At 43.9% G+C, this 22,320-nt stretch overlaps 1 protein-coding gene across 7 annotated transcripts in view; it reads right to left on the bottom strand.

Moving 5' to 3' along the window:
- Positions 1 to 22,320, bottom strand: part of LAMA2 (laminin subunit alpha 2) — an 834,596-nt gene that overhangs the window by 101,863 nt on the left and 710,413 nt on the right. For all 7 annotated transcript variants that reach the window (XM_066605535.1, XM_066605537.1, XM_066605536.1 and 4 more), the window contains 5 exons: positions 20,358 to 20,512; positions 16,058 to 16,201; positions 7,403 to 7,536; positions 2,350 to 2,509; positions 797 to 921 (listed from right to left, as the gene is read on the bottom strand). In XM_066605535.1, the coding sequence (XP_066461632.1) occupies positions 797 to 921; positions 2,350 to 2,509; positions 7,403 to 7,536; positions 16,058 to 16,201; positions 20,358 to 20,512 (718 nt within the window). The remainder of the gene's footprint in view (positions 1 to 796; positions 922 to 2,349; positions 2,510 to 7,402; positions 7,537 to 16,057; positions 16,202 to 20,357; positions 20,513 to 22,320) is intronic.

The following is a 22,320-nucleotide window of genomic DNA, read 5'->3' as shown; positions in this document are numbered from 1 at the left end:
TGTGAGATGCTAGCATTTTGAACAAACACGAGCCAATCATTATACTAGTGGCATTTAATAATGTGATGAAAAACAAGGATAATTTTTATATCATATATTGGTCCATTCTATATCATTCAAGAGGTTTTCAGGATTAGAAAAGCATGAATGATTTCTTGCAGAGACGTGCCATGTCTGTTCATGTCTGTATCCTAGTGAAATTAATGAGGTTGAACTGCAAGACCAGTCACACCCTTTGGACAGGTGTGGTAATTGTTGGTTTGGAAAAAAAGCAGACATGTTTTTCTAACCCTTAAAAACCCTTTTAATGCATTCTTTTAGGTACATGCAGCAGACCCAATAAGTGGCACACACACAAAACCCCCTACGATAACAAAAAGTGGCGTAGGCACTCTGCACACCACCGTTTGGTTTCTTTGTTGAGGCACTGTATTCTCCCTTAGACAAAAAAATCTTCAAGGGGAGAATACCCAGTAGTACAGCTTGCATTGGTGCATGCAACATTTTTTTTCACACAGAGTCTAAGAATAAAATCAAAACTACTTCTTGTTTACATTGGCTTTTAGTATGAAATAATAAGAGGCTATGGAGGATTTCTTATGTATTTACAGTATTGTGTATAGTATACCCCCAAATGGATTTAGAATACGCTTTGTGCATTAAGCCTCTGTATATCTATATTTGCATCATCATAACATGCTTTCTATCACTACAGTATACACAATAATGCGTCATATTCTTCATTACCATCCAGGATTGTTATGGCAATATCACAGTGTAACATATTGTAAATTACCTGACACTGCATCCTTTGCAGTCACCTTCTCTGTCTCTATAATTCCATAGTCCTATTGGTTTACTATCGAGAAACGTTTCTCCCATGCAGCCGGAAAATGTTGTTGTTTTAACAGCATCAGGTTTCTGTCAATGGCAATAAAAGTATTGTAGGGGGTCAGCTATGTTTACAGATGGTTTACAAAGATACAATGCAGACATCATCTCGTATAAGTAAGGGCATCATATAAAGGGTATACCAAAAACACACTAGGCCTCATAGCAAACTCTTGAATTCCCCTCTTGAAACAATCGTTTTTTCAGATTCATGTGAAAATTAGGTTTAGGGCACAGTTACCGGCCAAACAAAAATAAAACACAACTTTTCATGAAACTTCCAGGTTAACCTGACAAATGATCAAAGCATTCTGGGGTAATGATACAACAATTACATAAGCAGAAATTACAGGATGAGGTACATCAAACCCCAGACAAGAGCCTTAAATATGTTCAAGCCTCAGATGAGATACTTAATTCAGACTCAAGGCAAGACAGGTAAAATAATTCAGACCCCAGATCAGCTCCAAAATGAAGGCCTCATTTAGATGGAATATTGGTTAGTAATGTGCTGTAGTATTTGTAAGCCAAAGCCAAGAGTGAAACCTGCAGACATAAAATCTATAAAGGGAAACTTTGTAACCCTTCTGTGTTTTGGAGACAATCCTGATAGTGCCTTACAAGTTTGATGTCAATTACTGCCAAATACTGCCATCTGAATGAGTACTAATTTAAAAGACAAGATCCACTGCAGTAGTCAGGCTTAGTATTGCAGGTCATTCACTTCAATGGGAACTTTGCCTGTATTACCAAGCTTGGCCACTACAGTGAGAACTACGCAGTCCGCTTCCTGCATAAGTCAGCACACTACATGAATTTGGTGGTTTGGTGAACAGCTGATCAGACATCTACGGATCTGCTATTGGTGGCCTATCCTGCAGCTAGGCCAACGGTAGTTTACAACTAGAGAGCGCCTTTAAAGTAAATCTGTCTGATTGCAGCATAAAGTAGTGGGATGACATTTATCCATGAATGTACTTATTCTTTTGTAGAACTTCTAGTTTATTTGTAGTAATGCAATGCCAACTCTGTGAGGCAGGAGTCCAATGAATTCATGAGACGCAGGTTCTCAACCGCTAAGTGACAGCTTTCCCTATGTGCACAGTAATAGAAGAGATCTTTCAGTCAGCTCTTGGTCGATGGGAGGAGCCTGCATCTCATGAATACATCAGACTCCTGCCTGACAGCTCTGGCATCACCCTACAACACATACGCTGTAAGTTCCTGAAGATCAGAGCATATTTACACAAGTAGCAAGTATTCTACCACTGAAATCAGTATGTCGGTCATTACTTTATACTGCCCTCAGAGAGGGTCGCATGATCTTGAGAACCAGAAGTTGCAGCATATATTATACTTATATCAGTGATTTTTGCAACCCCTTATAAATATTTAGTTTATCATTATTTTCTACTTCCTGCAGTTTTACCTATATTTAATATATAACATATAACTCACTTTAACTTTTTCAGTCAAACCACCAACAAACAATTGGGCATTTGCATCAACATCCAGAATGGTATAACCAGGTTGTGAAGTAGAGCTGTATAAACTTGGCACAATACTGGCTTTAGGACCATCTAGTGACACCACTGAAATTGTCCCATTGATTCCTGACCTGTAAGAAAACACAAAAGATATGAGTAAGTATTCATTCTGAAAAACTCTGTACTATATGTATCCATTATGGCCTAGCCTACGATAAGCAAAATATGATTATTTAGTTTTTTTTAAACATTTTTGGGTGTGTGTTAAATATATATTGTATGACACTAAGGCCTGCCTCACATGGACATTCTTTTCAGTGTTTAGAGCTGTGCTTTCAGCGCAGCACTAAATGCTGTCAGAGGCTTTGATTGTTTTCTATGAAGCCTCTCACACAGCCTCAGACAGCCGCTCGATCACGGCACTTTTCAGTGCCACGATTTTCGAGCGGAGTCTGTTCTATTTCTTGATGTTTAGCGCTACTCATCAGTGATGAAGAGTGCTAGAAGCCGGCCAAAACGAAAGTAAAATGCGGCAAAGTGCTGCGAATTAAATCGTTTGCTGCATTTATGTGTGAGGGAGGCCTTGGGGCTCAGTCACACGGGTGCTGATCCGCCCGTGTTCCTGCACGATAAGGGCGGATCGGCGCCCGTGTGACTGAGCCCTAAGACGGCCGCACTGCAGGTGCGGACGACTCTCCGCACTGCTGGAAGAAAAAACACATGGCTGGCAATGGAGCTCTTTTTTCAGGCGGCGCGGAGAGTCGTCCGCACCTGCAGTGCGGCCATCTTATCATGCAGGAACACGGGCGGATCGGCACCCGTATGACTGAGCCCTTATAGTTACTTCACATTATCTTTTACTTGAATTTCATTATTAAGCTGTACACAAGATTCAAATCAATGTCTAAGCTAATGTCTGGTTGCTTCTGTGGCCTTATTGTAGAGTCTATGAAAGGGGACCCCTATAGCAAGATGAAAAAACAATCATTTGGTCATGAGGTGGCACAAAGAAGAGAAATGTCCCTAATATGCCTAGTGACACCATGCAAAATTCATTGTATCTCTAAATTTGATGCAATGTGTACAATATGTATGGATTTCTTGACTCTACATAAATGTTTCTTCAATAAGTTGTTGCAAAGCACTAACTCAGCTCCGATATATTTGTACTTTGTTATATATAGACGTCTATCACTTCTCTACATTTATCCCATCCATATATTGTGTTAGCTTTTGTGGCATGTGGGAATGATGAAAAGCCCATAAGAACATTTCACAGCGTAAAGCCTTGATGCAAATGTGCAAGTACGATAACACACCATTAAATAGATGTCAGAGACAAAAACTACTCGTACATGTGCGGCTTGAGTGATGGTCAAATGCAGAATAAATAAACCTATTAGACATATGAAATGCAGCTTTCTGAGAATTCATCCTAATAGCAATCCCCTGAATATGAACTTTATATGTGCTGTATAGTGATAAAATAGTCAATGTTCCCCCATGACTATGATAACTCAAAAGAAAGTTTAAAGTGGTTACAAGGATAGAGGAAAACTTGCTGATCGGTGAAGGGCTCATTGCTGAGACCCCTGCCGATCTAGAGAATGGGACTTTTTTTTTTCTTTTTAATTAATCTTATTTTATTGAGAGCATCTCAAATTAGCAATGCAGGTTGTAAAACTACAGGTTGAAAGACCTGGAAGAGGCAACACAGAATGGGATACGCAAGTTCTGAGAATTAGCCCCGCCCCGTCCCACCTCTCCCCATTGCAAATAGTGCAGAGGGGCGGAGAGGAGGCAGAAAGGGGGGCGGGAGCTCAGTTCCTGCTCCTGGCTCTTCCATCCTCCCCCCCTGCACACGAGGACAACGTATATCGGCTCGGCATGAAAACCGAGCCGATATACGTTCGTGTGACTTCACCCTTAGGGCGCCCACCCACTGGCGTTTGCGATTGTCGTGCGTGAAAAACGCAGCGTTTTCGGCGCGTTTTTGCCGCGTTTTCCGTGCGTTTTTTGCGGCGTTTTCGCGCCTTTTCCATTAATTTCCATTTACATTCATGGGTGCATTAGGAGAAAAATAAGGACACATATGCAACTGACAGTTCCTATGTTAAAAATCGCAACGCACCGCAAAAAAAAACGCCAGTGAACAGGAGTACATTCAATTCTAATTGCTCTTGAGAAAAAACGCAAAACGCAAAGAAAAAAAAATCGCCAGTGGGTGGGCGCCCTTAAAGAGGGGTTTAAGTTTTTTGAAAAAGGTGCTTTCTCTTTGCTTTTTGATCAGTCTGGTCATGGCTTTCAATCCTTTGTCTCCATGTGCATATATTTTTAATTTAGAGATATGAAATGTTTTAGCTGCCTTCACATTTAATAGGTCTTTAATTTGTTTCTAAGTTTCTTAAGATCGGGTAATAAGTCAGGTTTCATGGTTCTCTTATATAGGTTCTCTGCACTAGAGATCTGGGATAATATAGAATTAATTTTTAGTTCTCTCTGCTTTTTAATTCTTGATCCTAAAGCAATAAACTCACCCCTAATGAATGCTTTATGTGTTTCCCAAATTATTGGAATGGAGCTTTCTGGTCTGTCATTTAATTGAAAGAATTCCTCTAGTTTTCCAGCTAGTAGGGTTTTGTTCTTCTCATCTTCAATGAGTGTTGAGTTGAGTTGCCAGGTCCAATCTCTGGCAGGGAGGCCCTGAATTGAAATTTGCAGTGAAATTGGAGCATGGCCTGATATTGTAATTGAGTCCACATCTGCACCAGAGACCACATGTATACATCTTTGAGGGATGAACAGGTAGTCAATCCTGTGAAGTGAGGAGTGAATATGTGGGAAATATGTATAATATTTGGTTTCAGGATTGAGCACCCTCCATGTATCTTTTAGATGATATTCTGATATCAGGATATATTCTAGATGATTCAGCTGTCTCTGGGAGATTGTAGGCACAAGTGTGGTGGTGTCAAGTGAAGCGTCTAGTGCTAAATTCCAATCTCCTCCTATTACAATTAAACCCTGTGCTAGTTCCATGAATTTTTAAATGGTATTGTGTAGCCAAGACATTTGTTTTTGGTTTGGAACATAGATTTTTGGAAATTTTTGCGTGATCAATAGTTCCTTTTATAAATAAATATCTTCTTGAACTTGATAAAGACCAGCATTTAGTCGAAACGTCGCAATTTTATTGAAGTATGGAGGAATAAAGATTGCGTTTCATATACATTGTATGCTGCGATGGATTTTGTTTGCTATCCTTTGGTACGTGGGCATGACTGAAGTGCGTTTCCAGTAGGAACACTACGTCTGACTGAGATTTTTAAATAATTGTTGCTGTTAAGAAAAAACCTTTGTTGGTTACTAGTTTGGTGAGACAACTGCTTGTGTTTATACAAGAGCTATATACAAAGCTCACCTTAAACTCATGAGGTGATCAAGGCTCAGACCGAGCTGAAACACGTCCTCCATGGTAATGATCGTATAGAGCACATTTTCTAATAAAAAGGAGTTTTTTATTCACTGAAAGTCCGAGTTCCCGTCTCCTTGGATGTTTTTTCATGATATAGACCACCTGATCGAGTGGCTTTTTCGGACGTGAGTATTAATCCTCCTTCATCTGAAGTTTATATGCAGTGAACACATATGGACTAAACGAGGTGAGATTTTTTGTTTTGCACTACTTTTTCATATTGTGGAACCATTCCAAGTTTTGACAAATACTGATGCAAAATACCATTGAAGCTCAACCAGACACTGAGCCTTCTATCCACCTCGAATGAAAAACCTTGAGGGTCATGGTCTGCTGGGAGACAGAGGGAGCCCCCTTCCTCTATCAGCTCTTTACATGCCATGATCACATTAACTGCGGCATGTGAAGGGTTAAACAGCGAGGATCGGCAGGTTCTCCAGTCCACACCGTTTGAGCAAGAGCCAGGCTGTTATCCAACAGTTGAGCACCCACTCCCCATGGCATGGGAGACCATAAAAAGATGACTGCATCAGAAAAAAGCCCCTTAATGGCTGCCATCAAAAAGTGTATGGGCAATCCTGAATGGGTTCCTGAAATATTATTTGGATACTGCATATAATTTGATTAATAAAATGTTGGATTGTGTTAGCTGTATAGAGCAGTACTATCTTGGCATTTTTGGGCACTATAAAAGCATAGTATGATATTGAATTAAAAGTGAAAATGGACAACAAGGACGGCCCTACTTTGCCTCTGGCCAAGAAACTTATTTATTATAAAGCTAGCCCTGAATAGATGACCACTAGAGATGAGCGAGCATACTCGCTAAGGACAATTGCTCGAGCGAGCATTGTCCTTAGCGAGTACCTGATTATAAAGTATAATGTATTTCTTGTCAAAATAGATTAGCTAGATTCCACATATATGGTGTTAGATGGTTACAGTTTAACCAAATTAAGAAGTGGACAAAAAATTGAAATCATATTACATTACTTTCTTCATTATCAATGTATCAACTTTTGCAATATTAAAAGACAAAAGGAATTGTACAACACAATTGGACCAGTACTTGGACTACAGTATTCATATTCTTAGGTTTGGGAATGATAGCAACTAGAGGGATTGAGAACATTGCTGGTAAGTATAGAAATCTAGTGGTCAGACCTATACATAATAGCTTGAAGGGGTTATACAAGGGTTTATCTACACAATATGGCAGTTTTCTCCCTAAAACAATACCACACCTGTCCACAGGTTGTGTATGGTATTGCAGCTCTGTCCCATTCATGTCAATAGAGCGCAGCTGGAATACCAGACATAACCCATAGACAGGTATGGCACTGTTACAGAAAGAGAGCATATTCTTCTGACTTTGTAAAACCCCTTTAACCATATATATATATATATATATATATATATATATATATATATATATATATATATATATAGTAAATTTATTTATTTTTTTAATTTATTTCTCAGATCTGAAAGTTTGAGCTCTATTATTTGTTACACGGGGTTAGTATTTTACAGTATTTGCTATACTTACCGTGAAGCTTCCACTCTATACCAAGAATCATCATTGATGTTTAGGTCAGGATATTCAACCCGTCCAACTCCTGATCCTACATCCCATAAGAAGTTCACTTTTCCTTTCCTCATTTCAATTGCTAGGAAGTCCGTCTAGAAACAGTAACAGCATAACCCTTTAATAATATAGTTTATGAATGACATACATTCTCATATAAATTTATAGATAAGGAAATTACTTTTTTCATAGTACATTCCTTTAGTTTAATCCACGTTTCTAAAGAATCTCCATATTCCAATTGTATTAATAGAGATATTTAGACTGTTTTATCGTGGCGACCAATGAAGTGTTTATGTAGTTTTTGTAACTAAAACCCTTATCTGGAAAGTAAGAGCATTTCTACACTAAATATATTTAAACACAGATGCAATCAATATTCCTATATAAATACGGGTACAGCTTTAGGTGCAGAATAATCACTGTCAGTACATGCTTTAATTTTGTTTAACACTAAGACTTTTTTAAAAGCCAGTAAGTTAAATTAAAATGGTTATCCATTTTTAGTATATAGTTTTAATGGACAACAATTAGAGATGAGCGAGCACCAAAATGCTCGGGTGCTCGTTACTCGAGACGAACTTTTCGCGATGCTCGAGGGTTCGTTTCCACTAATGAACCTCATTGAAGTCAATGGGCGACTCGAGCATTTTTGTATATCGCCGATGCTCTCTAAGGTTTTCATTTGTGAAAATCTGGGCAATTCAAGAAAGTGATGGGAACGACACAGAAACGGATAGGGCAGGCGAGGGGCTACATGTTGGGCTGCATCTCAAGTTCCCAGGTCCCACTATTAAGCCACAATAGCGGCAAGAGTGCCCCCCCTCCCAACAATTTTAACTTCTGAAAAACCCTCATTGGCAAGGCATACCTTAGCTAAGCACCACACTACCTCCAACAAAGCACAATCACTGCCTGCATGACACTCCGCTGCCACTTCTCCTGGATTAACATGCTGCCCAACCCCCCCGCACGACCCAGTGTCCACAGCGCACACCAAAGTGTCCCTGCGCAGCCTTCAGCTGCACTCATGCCACACGCTGGCCTCATAGCCACACCACCCTCATGTCTATTTATAAGTGCGTCTGCCATGAGGAGGAACCGCAGGCACACACTGCAGAGGGTTGGCACGGCTAGGCAGCGACCCTCTTTAAAAGGGGCGGGACGATAGCCCTCAATGCTGTACAGAAGCAATGAGAAATCCAATCCTGTGCCACCTCCATCAGGAGCTGCACACGTGGGCATAGCAATGGGGAACCCATGTGCCACACACTATTCATTCTGTCAAGGTGTCTGCATGCCCCAGTCAGACTGGGGTTTATTATAAATAGACACTGGCAGGTACAAATCCCTAATGTGAAGTCCCTGTAGACCCACAGCATGGGTGGCTCCCTGGAACCCACCGGCGGTACATAAATATACCCCATTGCATTGCCCATCACAGCTGAGGTAACGTCAGGTTTAATGCAGGTGGGCTTCGGCCCACACTGCATGCCCCAGTCAGACTGGGGTTCTTTAGAAGTAGACACATGCAGTTACAACTCCGTGTGGACCGACAGCATGGGTGGGTCCCAGGAAGCCACCGGCGGCACATAAATATATCCCATTGCATTGCCCATCAGAGCTGAGGTAACGTCTGATTAAATGCAGGTGGTCTTCGGCCCACACTGCATGCCCCAGTCAAACCGGGGTTTTTAATACATAGACACTGGCAGGTACAAATCCCTAATGTGAAGTCCCTGTGGACCCACAGCATGGGTGGCTCCCTGGAAACCACCGGCGGTACACAAATATATCCCATTGCAGTGCCCTGCTCAGCAGAGCTAACGTCACATACAATACAGGTGTGCTTCGGCCCACAGTGCATGCCCCAGTCAGACTAGTAATATGTTTATGTAGCAAAAGTGTAGGCCAACCCCACACACCTTGCTGTACCATGAGTGCAGGCGAAGCCCATAAAAATTACTAGGATTACACTGTAGGCGAGGGCCCAAAAAAATTGGTGTACCAACAGTACTAATGTACCTCAGAAAAATTGCCCATGCCCAACCAAGAGGGCAGGTGAAACCCATTAATCGCTTAGCGTACTGTGGCTTAATTTGTAACTAGGCCTGGAGGCAGCCCAGTTAAAATAAAAATTGGTTCAGATGCAAGTTTCAACGCTTTAATGAGAATTGAAACGTATAAACATTGTTTACTAAAGTAATATGACTAAGCCTTGTGGGCCTAAGAAAAATTGCCCGTTCGGCGTGATTACATCAGGTTTCAGGGGGAGGAGCAGGAGGAGGACGATGAATATAATACACAGATTGATGAAGCTAAAAGGTCCACGTTTTTTATGGTGATAGAGAACGATGCTTCCATCCGTGGGTGCAGCCTACGTATTGTTTAGGTACCGCTGCTGTCCGCTGGTGGAGAAGAGAAGTCTGGGGAAATCCAGGCTTTGTTCATCTTTATGAGTGTAAGCCTGTCGGCATTGTCGGTTGACAGGCGGGTACGCTTATCCGTGATGATTCCCCCAGCCGCACTAAACACTCTCTCTGACAAGACGCTAGCCGCAGGACAAGCAAGCACCTCCAGGGCATACAGCGCGAGTTCAGGCCACGTGTCCAGCTTCGACACCCAGTAGTTGTAGGGGGCAGAGGCGTCACGGAGGACGGTCATGCGATCGGCTACGTACTCCCTCACCATCCTTTTACAGTGCTCCCGCCGACTCAGCCTTGACTGGGGAGCGGTGACACAGTCTTGCTGGGGAGCCATAAAGCTGTCAAAGGCCTTGGAGAGTGTTCCCCTGCCTGCGCTGTACATGCTGCCTGATCTCCGCGCCTCCCCTGCTACCTGGCCCTCGGAACTGCGCCTTCTGCCACTAGCGCTGTTGGATGGGAAGTTTACCATCAATTTGACCACCAGGGTCCTGTGGTATAGCATCACTCTCGAACCCCTTTCCTCTTCGGGTATGAGAGTGGAAAGGTTCTCCTTATACCGTGGGTCGAGCAGTATGTACACCCAGTAATCCGTAGTGGCCAGAATGCGTGTAATGCAACGGTCACGAGAAAGGCATCCTAACATGAAGTCAGCCATGTGTGCCAGGGTACCTGTATGCAACACATGGCTGTCCTCACTAGGAAGATCACTTTCAGGATCCTGCTCCTCCTCAGGCCATACACGCTGAAAGGATGACAGGCAAGCAGCATGGGTACCCTCAGCAGTGGGCCAAGCTGTCTCTTCCCCCTCCTCCTCATGCTCCTCCCCCTCCTCCTCCTCAACGAGCTGAGATATAGACATGAGGGTGCTCTGACTATCCAGCGACATACTGTCTTCCCCCGCCTCCGTTTCCGAGCGCAAAGTGTCTGCCTTTATGCTTTGCAGGGAACTTCTCAAGAGGCATAGCAGAGGAATGGTGACGCTAATGATTGCAGCATCGCCGCTCACCATCTGGGTAGACTCCTCAAAGTTTCCAAGGACCTGGCAGATGTCTGCCAACCAGGCCCACTCTTCTGTAAAGAATTGAGGAGGCTGACTCCCACTACGCCGCCCATGTTGGAGTTGGTATTCCACTATAGCTCTACGCTGCTCATAGAGCCTGGCCAACATGTGGAGCGTAGAGTTCCACCATGTGGGCACGTCGCACAGCAGTCGGTGCACTGGCAGATTAAACCAATGTTGCAGGGTCCGCAGGGTGGCAGCATCCGTGTTGGACTTGCGGAAATGTGCGCAAAGCCGGCGCACCTTTCCAAGCAGGTCTGACAAGCGTGGATAGCTTTTCAGAAAGCGCTGAACCACCATATTAAAGACGTGGGCCAGGCATGGCACGTGCGTGAGGCTGCAGAGCCGCCACCAGGTTACGGCCGTTGTCACACACGACCATGCCCGGTTGGAGGCTCAGCGGCGAAAGCCAGCGGTCGGTCTGCTCTGTCAGACTCTGCAGCAGTTCGTGGGCCGTGTGCCTCTTCTCTCCTAAGCTGAGTAGTTTCAGCACGGTCTGCTGACGCTTGCCCACCGCTGTGCTGCCACGCCGCGCGACACCGACTGCTGGCGACATGCTGCTGCTGACACATCTTGATTGCAAGACAGAGGTTGCGGAGGAGGAGGAGGGTGGTTTAGTGGAGGAAGCATACACCGCCGCAGATACCAGCACTGAGCTGGGGCCCGCAATTCTGGGGGTGGGTAGGACGTGAGCGGTCCCAGGCTCTGACTCGGTCCCAGCCTCCACTAAATTCACCCAATGTGCCGTCAGGGAGATATAGTGGCCCTGCCCACCTGTGCTTGTCCACGTGTCCGTTGTTAAGTGGACCTTGGTAGTAACCGCGTTGGTGAGGGCGCGTACAATGTTGCGGGAGACGTGGTCGTGCAGGGCTGGGACGGCACATTGGGAAAAGTAGTGGCGACTGGGTACCGAGTAGCACGGGGCCGCCGCCACCATCCTGTTTTTGAAGGCCTCCGTTTCCACAAGCCTATACGGCAGCATCTCCAGGCTGATCAATTTGGCTATGTGCATGTTTAACGCTTGAGCGTGTGGGTGCTTGGCGGTGTACTTGCGCTTGCGCTCCAACACTTGCGCTAGCGACGGCTGGACGCTGCACTGAGAGACATTGTTGGATGGGGCCGAGGACAGCGGAGGTGAGCGTGTGGGTGCAGGCCGGGAGACGGTCGTGCCTGTGTCCTGAGAGGGGGGTTGGATCTCAGTGACAGGTTGGAGCACAGGGGGAGCAGCAGTGGTGCAAAGCGGAGGCGGTGAACGGCCTTTGTCCCACCTTGTGGGGTGCTTGGATATCATATGCCTGCGCATGCTGGTGGTGGTGAGGCTGGTGGTGGTGGCACCCCGGCTGATCTTGGCGCGATAAAGGTTGCACACCACTGTTCGCCGGTCGTCTGCACTCTCAGTGAAAAACTGCCACACCTTTGAGCACCTCGGCCTCTGCAGGGTGGCATGGCACGAGGGGGCGCTTTGGGAAACAGTTGGTGGGTTATTCGGTCTGGCCCTGCCTCTACCCCTGGCCACTGCACTGCCTCTTCCAACCTGCCCTGCTGCTGCACTTGCCTCCCCCTCTGAAGACCTGTCCTCAGTAGGCTTAGCAAACCAGGTGGGGCCAGTCACCTCATCGTTCAGCTGCTCTTCCTCCGAATCCTCTGTGCGCTCCTCCCTCGGACTTACTACAATTACTACTACCTGAGTGATAGACAACTGTGTCTCATCGTCATCGTCCTCCTCACCCACTGAAAGCTCTTGAGACAGTTGCCGGAAGTCCCCAGCCTTATCCCCCGGACTCCGGGAACTTTCCAAAGGTTGGGCATCGGTCACGACAAACTCCTGCAGTGGGAGAGGAACCATTGCTGCCTATTCTGGGCAGGAGCCCGAGAACAGTTCCTGGGAGTCTGCCTGCTCCTCAGAATGTGTCATTGTAATGGAGTGAGGAGGCTGGGAGGAAGGAGGAGCAGCAGCCAGAGGATTCAGAGTTGCAGCAGTGGACGGCGTAGAAGTCTGTGTGGTCGATAGATTGCTGGATGCACTTTCTGCCATCCACGACAGGACCTGCTCACACTGCTCATTTTCTAATAAAGGTCTACCGCGTGGACCCATTAATTGTGAGATGAATCTGGGGACCCCTGAAATTTGCCTATCTCCTAATCCCGCAGCAGTCGGCTGCGATACACCTGGATCAGGAGCTCGGCCTGTGCCCACACCCTGACTTGGGCCTCCGCGTCCTCGCCCGCGTCCACGTCCTCTAGGCCTACCCCTACCCCTCAGCATGGTGTATTACGAGCAGAGTAGAAACAGAACGCTGTAATTAAATGTGCCGCTTATTGGCCTGTGGTTGGAGGCTGACTTAACTTACGGAACGCATAGCAGAGCCAGTAAACAATTTTGCGCACGCCTGCACTGTGACGTAGGTGCGTATGACTCAGCTAGTGGAATTCACAGCGCAGAAGCAGTCAAGCCTGCTGTAACGCTTAGCTGCGTATTAATTAGGACTACTACCCCCAGCAGACACGCAGTACACTGAAGACGGTCACAGACAGCCCAAATATACTATTTTTCCCCAATTTTTTTGAAAAAGCCCACTGCCTATATAGCCTGTATATCTCTTCCCCTGTACCACTGTCCCTGCCTCACCAGTACTGGCCATGTACTCTGTACAATGACTGCAGACTGAGGACGCAATGCTCTGCACGCCCGATATACAAAAAAAAAAAATGTGCAACACTGCTCACAGCAGCCTCAACAGTACTGCACACGGTCAGATGTGGAACTAAGAAGGACCGTTGGGGTTCTTGAAGCCTAATATAACTCCTAACGCTCTCCCTACAGCAGCAGCAGCATCAGCAGCACTGTCCCTGATCTCTGTCAGAATGCATCTGTGGCGAGCCGCGGGCGGGGCAGATTTTAATACTCGGGTGTCACCTGATCTCCCCAGCCACTCACTGCAGGGGGGTGGTATAGGGCTTGAACGTCGCAGGGGGAAGTTGTAATGCCTTCCATGTCTTTCTATTGGCCAGAAAAGCGCGCTAATGTCTCAGAGACGAAAGTGAAAGTAACTCGAACATCGCGTGGTGCTCGCCTCGAGTAACGAGCATCTCGAACACCCTAATACTCGAACGAACATCAAGCTCGGACGAGTGCACTCGCTCATCTCTAACAACAATCATAAAATAAAATAACGATGTAAAATATACTGGACCAAATACATAAACATTGTTCTAACAGAAAGCATCTGATTTGTCTCCAGCAGCCAATCAGATTCCAACTCTCTTTTTTTCAAGTAGGGGTTTAAGGGTAGATGAGGAATGGGATGAGTTTGCGGTGTTCAATACTGCCAATTTTTGATATAGTTGTGTATGTATGAGGGATTCTATTCCATAGCTGCAGTCTTGTTGTCTACTATCCACATGAGATGTGCATGCCTTTTCAGAGAGGGCAGATTGTATTTTATTTCATCCTATAGGTCTTTTCAACCCTCAAATTCATATCTGACAGCTGTGAGGCATATGTAGGGCACAGTTACGCAGACCAGTATTTCATATGCTAGTCTAAGTAAATAAATGAGATGCAAATCTCTTAATAAATTTGTAGTGTTTGGGGTCATCTCCATGAAGCAGACTGAAGCCTATGCCATCTCTGAGCTGGCATAGGTTTCAGCTTTAATGCCCACCAGTTTCTGGCATACATTATAGCAAATCTAATGGGCTGTGCACACCCAAACACACCCAAACACATCCTTTCTCACAGACGTTTATCGTCCGAAATGCATCTAGCAGTTTTATCTTTGTGCCCCACTATGTGATAGACAAAAATAATAAAGGAAAATAAATCTTTTGCCCTGGGAAATCCGGCTTACTTGTTTGTTATGGAGAAAGTTTCCAGCTGCTGGGACGTGCAGCTCCCCGGTGTTACCTATGCACTTCCAAAGAAGCAGTGGATTTAAAGGCCATTGGAATAAGGTGAGCTTACAATCTTTCTACTGTTATTACTCTAAGGTTAAGCTTTGCCTACTTTTTCAATGCCTGTCATGAAAGCCCAAAAAGGTCGCAATTTGGGCCTTTGTTGGCAAAATTGCAACGGTTACATGCTGAAAAACTAGAGCACAAACATTTACAGCATGTTATATGCCACAGCATGTTATATCATAAATCAGGCTATATCCAACAGATCTCCCAGCACTGACAGAACAGAACCAGGGAGCAGAACTACTAATGTTATATCCTTGACAACCCCATTACATATCCCACGATTAAAATGAACTTCTTTTGCATACATATTATATCTCTTGGGCGATGTTGTTATAGGATGCACAATTGAGGTACAAATGGTGCTTGGAGAGCTTTTAGGAGAAAAATCTGGGGGAATGGGGGTTTAAAAGGAATTTTCAAAGACCTGTGAAAGGAAGAGCATACATGCTTACAGGTTGCAGAATTTTTACTTATATAAAGAGACCATGAACACATAAGCTACCCACATGGGCCTATCTTAACAAACAACTTCTAAGAAAAGTGTATGCAAAAGGTCATGATCTAAGAAAAAATCAGGTTTCTTAAATATATCCAGCAGTCAGCAGGACTCAATATCACCCTAATCAGGTGGGACAAGCAAAGGTAGTGCACAGGCCGCAGAATAGTGGAACCCGGACCCTCGTTCCAAAAAATAGGTTCCAATCCAAGGATAGTTCAGCAGCAGCATACACAGGTGCCAAGATAGTAAAAAAAGTCTTTAATTCATCCATGTAATTGGCAGCAACGTTTCAAGCTAAAAAGATCACATTGTGTGATCGAAACATTGCTGTCAATTATATGGAGGAATAAAAGTCTTTTTTCACTATCTTGGCACCCGTGTATGCTGCTGCTGAACTATCCTTAGGTTTCTAAAATATGATATCATGGTGTCATCTATTTAAACTGGATCCATCATTATACTGTGCTGCCCTCTTTAAGAGTTGGATATCATAGGGACAAGCACACTGTACTATTAGCTCGAAAAGCATAAAATATTGTACCATTTGGCTAATAGCAGCTACCAAAGACTACAGTCCCACCTTTTCTGACTCCCTCCCAACCCCATCACCAGTGGCAGAGAGCTCCTGTGCATCTACATATTTATTAAAAAACATTTAATTTACTTACAAATTTCTTGCTGCCAAGATAGAATAGAAGATTGTCAGGAGTGCTTGTTTTTACATTTAAAATAATGGTGTTGTATCTGCCTTTCTTAATGTCAGGTTTATAAGTACGTATGCAGTCCCCTCCAGATGATACCGAAACTTTGATCTGCAAGCACAAACAACAACATGAGCATTACAGGAACTAAGTAACATCAACGTGAAGCTTTCATGTGACATGTTCTGTGTCTTCATTTCCAGAGTTTAGTACAACACTGACAAACAAAGTTAATTGTCACACACACACCTGGGAAATCTTTGCACATGTATCCTTTAGCTGCAAGAATATTGATCAAAGTAGCTCATTTTAGTATTTTTTTCTAAGGATTAGTGATATTTATAAGATATTCTCACTTAAATCATATTCAGATGCCTGAAAGATGTTTTGAAGTGGCACCCAACAGAGAGACTATACAAGTAAATGTGCCTTTCCTGCTTTTCACTGTGTACTGAGATACTCAACTTGTAATTTCTGAGACAATCATCAGCCAGCATTAAAAGGATCTTGGCAAAGCAAAAATGTATCGTATCAAAATAGTTTCTCTTAATTCTGGAGTGTGGTGCTTAAAGGGAATCTGTCACTGACTATGAGCACCATGAACTAAGTTATGGTGCTTATAGGTAAGGTGACCAGACGTCCCGATTTAGGCGGGACAATCCCGCTTTGGGAACCTGTGTCCTGCCTTCCACCGAGACCCTGACGGCACAGCCATTTGTACCACTTTTGGGATGTCTGAGAACCATAGTGATTACCAGCTGGGGTACTGCAGCTCCCTGACGATAATCACTTTGCAGCACTATGGCGGATGTACACACTGACGGCAGTGTGTGCATCTGGGAACTTCCTCCCTCCTCCCCTTATCTCTTCTCTTTAGTTCTGCAAGAGGAGAGGAGAAGGGAGGAGGCGCTGCTGCGGGCACACACACTTCCTCCTGGAGCAGCGCCAAGAAGAGGAGGAGCAGCAGGGCTCTGAAGACCAGGAAGAAAGTAAGTATATTAGTTTCATGGGGGCTCTACTACTACTGCGGGGGTCACTGTTACTAATGAGGGCCACTGTGGGGTCACTATCATTACTGAGGCCCCTGTGGAGGTCACTATTACCACTAAGGGCCACTATAGAGGACACTATTACTATTGAGGACTTTTGTGGGGGTCACTATTACTACTGAGGGCCACTGTGGGGTTACTATTACTACTGAGAGCTACTGTGGGGTTCACTATTACTACTGAGGACTACTGTGAAGGACACAATTACTACTGAGAGCTACTGTAGAGGGTCACTATTATTACTGAGAGCCACTGTGGGGGTCACTATTACTACTGAGTGCACTGTGGGGGTCACATTTACTACTGAGGGCTACAGTGGGAATCAGTATTACTACTGACGGCTACTGTGAGGGTCACTATTACTACTGAGGGCCACTGTGGGGGACACTATTACTACTGAGGACTACTGTGGGGGTCACCCTTACTACTGAGGGCCACTGTGGAGGTCACGATTACTACTGAGGACCACTGTGGGGGTCGCTATTAATACTGAGGGCTGCTGTGGGGGTCACTATTACTACTGAGGGCTACTGTGGAGGTCACTATTACTATTGAGGGCTACTGTGGAGGTCACTATTACTACTGAGGGCCACTGTGGGGGTCGCTATTAATACTGAGGGCTGCTGTGGGGGTCACTATTACTACTGAGGGCTACTGTGGGGGACACTATTACTATTGAAGCCACTGTGTAGGACACTATTACTACTGAGTCCACTGTGCAGGACACTACTACTACTGAGGGCTACTGTGGGGGTTACTATTACTACTGAGGCTACTGTGGAGGACACTATTACTTCTGAGTGCACTGCGGGGGTCACATTTACTACTGGAGCCACTGTGAGGGTCACTATTACTATTGAGAGCACTGTGGGGGACACTATTACTACTGAGGCCACTCTGCATGTGGCAGCATAAATGAAGCTGATTTACGGTATTTTTACATGTGGCGGAAATGCTGCTGCGGTAAGTATAAAAACACCACAGGTCTCCGCGGCAATTATAGCAAAATGTATTGTGCGAACATGGCTGCTATGACACTTTTGCACTTTAAATTTCCATATTTCCATTAGTTTATTTTAATATTGCCTGCCTGATTGTGTGCTGGAATTGTTCCTATTCTTTTTGTGTGTTTAGTGTCAATTATTTGAATAGCCAGCACCAAGTTGTTATTAATCCTTATTAATCCTGTTATTTAAAGGGATTCAGGGAAAGGTGGCAACTATTTTTGTAATCATATTTATGAGAAGCTTTCCCCCAATCACACATCTGGTCTTTCTTCCTCCTACCCCTCATTGGCTGCTGTGTATATAGGAAAATACATTAGAGGTGGTCAACCATCAGTGAGAATCACTGGGCTCATGAATATAGTGAATAGAGATGAGCGAGTAAACTCGCTAAGGCTAACTACTCGAGCGAGTAGTGCCTTAGCCGAGTATCCTCCCGCTCGTCTCTAAACATTCGGGGGCTGGCGGGGTGTGGGGAGCGGCGGGGGAGAGCGGAGAGGAACAGAGGGGAGATATCTCTCTCCCTCTCTCCCCCCTGCTCATCGCCGCAACTCACCTCTCACCAGCGCTGGCAGCCGAATCTTTAGAGATGAACGGGAGGATACTCGGCTAAGGCACTACTCGCTCAAGTAGTTAGCCTTAACGAGTATACTCACTCATCTCTAATAGCGAATTAATAAGTCCCCCGCATTAGTTTTTGCTTGCGATCATACAAATGGTACGATGATTTATAGACCAGCAGGCAGACCTGTCACTAAAATATGCTTCCCTTAAAAAGGGAAGCATATTCTGATAACAGATCTGCCTTAAGTACTATATAGTCTACTCAGATGACTTAAAGTGTAATTTAAGGCATGTGCATGTAATCTGGGGGTACTCTTTAATAAATTCAGAAATATGTTACAATATGAAATACAGTAAAAATAAATGAATGGGTTTTAATTGATTGGAATGGTTGACATAGGGAATTATAACTAAGAGGACTGATGTAAAAAATAACATGTTTGAAACTGATCAGAATGATTAGGAGCTAATATCCAATAAATTGAGAAAGTATGGAAAATAAAATCTCTCCTATGATAATTTGCAACCTGCATATGGACTATGAAAGGCATGGATATAAATACTGTAACTGGAAATAACATAATTTACAGTGGCTGGATGACATTATAAACCATGAGAAATGAGGTTCCATTACTTCAGACACAGTAAAAAAGCCCTTGGGAGGAAAAATACATGCTGTAATTTCTTTCATGAGTCATTTATGATTCATTATACAAAACATAATTATTAACACCTTTGCTGCCAGAGCAATATGATGCTGAAAGAACTTAATATACAAACATGTTGCATTCGTAGCTCTCTGCCTATCTGTCTATCATCTATCTATCCATCAATCTATCTCATATCTATACATCAATCTATCTATCTCATATCTATCTGTCTATCTATCTCATATCTATCTATCTATCTATCTATCTATCTATCTATCTATCTATCTATCTATCTATCTATCCTGTTTTCCCTGAAAATAAGACCTAGCCTGTAAAACAAGCCCTACCCTGATTTTTGGCTATTTTCTGGAAGGCTTGAAATATAAGCCCTGCCCCAAAAATAAGCTCTGGCTAGACTACATAAAAAAAAAAAATATATATATAAATATATATATATATGTTACATAGCAGCCGCGGTCCGGGTCCCTCTTGCTGGTCTCCGAGGTTCCGTAGGTCTGCCATGCATCCTGCGGTCCTCAATCGCCGACAGAACATCACTTGCTGGTCACAGGATTCATAAATCCCTCCGCCAGGAAGTGATAGCTCTTATTAGTTCAGCGAGCGCTGCTCTCAGCCAATCAATGCAGCACTTGCTAAACCAAAGCGAGTGCTGTGATTGGTTCAGCGAGCGCTGCACTCAGCCAATCACAATCGTTGTGTCGCTTTTTCTTGCAATTGCATTGTTCCTTCTTTCCTTTTCTATGGATCCTTTACAAATTCTTTACAATTCTTTATACATCATAATAATTTTGAGATTCCCATCCCCAAAATATCCTCTGATCAAATGACCATAATGGGTTATCAGATCGAAGGATGGGAGCTAGCCCAGAAGGCCCTGCAAACCATAAATATATACAGTGTACATTTCAACTTAATTTACAAGATAAAATCCAGTGGGTCAATTTTCTATACACAATATATTACCATATAATGGACTTACAGAGTTAGCTTGTTTGCGTGCTTGATTAATCAGCTCCTTAATCTGAGAGATATTTTTACCCAGGTTGTCCTGAAGCTCTTTAATAGGTTTCAGTTTATCCAATAAACGATCTGCTTCTTTTTCAAGCTGCTTTACTCTATGGCCAGCATCTGTAACTGTAGTACATGAAATGAAGCATTTACCATTCAGGAAATAAATATAGCTCCCAAATCTACTATGAAACATTTTATATCTATCTATCTATCTATCTATCTATCTATCTATCTATCTATCTATCTATCTATCTATCTATCTATCTAATTACCTTAAAGGGGTTGTCCCGTGAAACAAAGTGGGGGTATACACTTCTGTATGGCCATATTAATGCACTTTGTAATGTACATTGTGCATTAATTATGAGCCATACAGAAGTTATTCACTTACCTGTTCCGTTGCTAGCGTCCCCGTCTCCATGGTGCCGTCTAATCTTCAGCATCTAATCGCCCGATTAGACGCGCTTGCGCAGTCCGGTCTTCTCCCTTCTGAATGGGGCCGCTCGTGCCGGAGAGCGGCTCCTCGTAGCTCCGCCCCGTCACGTGTGCCGATTCCAGCCAATCAGGAGGCTGGAATCGGCAATGGACCGCACAGAAGACCTGCGGTCCACCGAGGGTGAAGATCCCGACGGCCATCTTCACAAGGTAAGTCAGAAGTCGCCGGAGCGCGGGGATTCGGGTAAGTACTGGACGGTTTGTTTTTTTTATGCCTGCATCGGGTTTGTCTCGCGCCGAACGGGGGGGCTATTGAAAAAAAAAAAACCCCGTTTTGGCGCGGGACAACCCCTTTAAGTACTTAGAATGCAATGAACTGTTTAATGCAACATAAGGTCTAGCATAGATTCTATTGGAAACCTCACACTTAATATTATTTACTGTATAGAATATATACAGATACTTTTTGGAAAATAAAGTTCTAAGAATCTGTTGACATTTTACTTTTGCTCTATGTTCATAGTATGCTGTGTATATAACCTAGGTCCCCATTCTCCCGATGGAGGCCCAAAGAATGTCCTTTAAGGCTCTGTTGTAATGGCATACACTGGCTTATATTTTTGGCTTTGTTAGAAGGCTCAGCAGACTGTGTTTTCCTATAGAGTGTGCCATGGCAAAGAAAAAAACTATATGCTGCATGGTATACATTTATCTTAACGATTGTGGCCAATAGCCATCGTATGCTAATGTGTGACTATTTAGTGTCATACACTGGGGAATACTCCTGATGCACACTTCCAAGATGTGCCAATAAAGAGATGTGAACAGAGCCAAACCGATATTATCTAACCTCTAGTGAAAAAGCAAGTCCAGCCAAATCTGAATAGTATTATGATTTGACTAGAGCTATCTAAAGTTCTCAATTTCCCAAAGTTATCCAGAGGGCAGAGATCTTGGCTGCTCTAAAACTGACATTCAGCAAATATATTAAACACTGGTGAATATATTCACCTACCAAAATAGTGGCTTAGTAGGTCTAATAAATTAAAATATGATTATATTTCTAGCCCTTTTCTTGGCAAAAACTATTGTTGACCTATTCACAGGATAGCTCATCAACAATTTATCAACAGGGACCCACCGCTCAGGATCCCCAACGATTGCCCAGCCCACTTTTAGTGAAGAGAGAGTGACATATGTGCGTCATAGGGGGTGGCAGCTAAAGTACCCAAGCTGGCTTCACTCACATTGAAATCAATGGGAGCTAAAGTGGCTTTTACACTTCCACGGCCATCCCAGGTGTTCAGGTAGAAGTGTTAGAGTATAATAGCTGTTTAAGCTCCCAATAACAGCGGACCAAGTGGTTAGCTCATCGCTGGGGATCCTGAACGTATCTGCAGTTTTTGCCCAGAAAACCCCTTAAATTTTCTGTTAAGTCAACTAAGCCACTGGTTTTATATTATTCTTATCTTGTCAGTTCTGCACATAGTTGGACT

The sequence above is a fragment of the Eleutherodactylus coqui genome, chromosome 1 (genome assembly GCF_035609145.1).
Source record: "Eleutherodactylus coqui strain aEleCoq1 chromosome 1, aEleCoq1.hap1, whole genome shotgun sequence".
NCBI lineage: Eukaryota > Metazoa > Chordata > Amphibia > Anura > Eleutherodactylidae > Eleutherodactylus > Eleutherodactylus coqui.
Note: the sequence above shows the minus strand (reverse complement) of the source record. Positions and strands in the feature narration are given on the sequence as shown.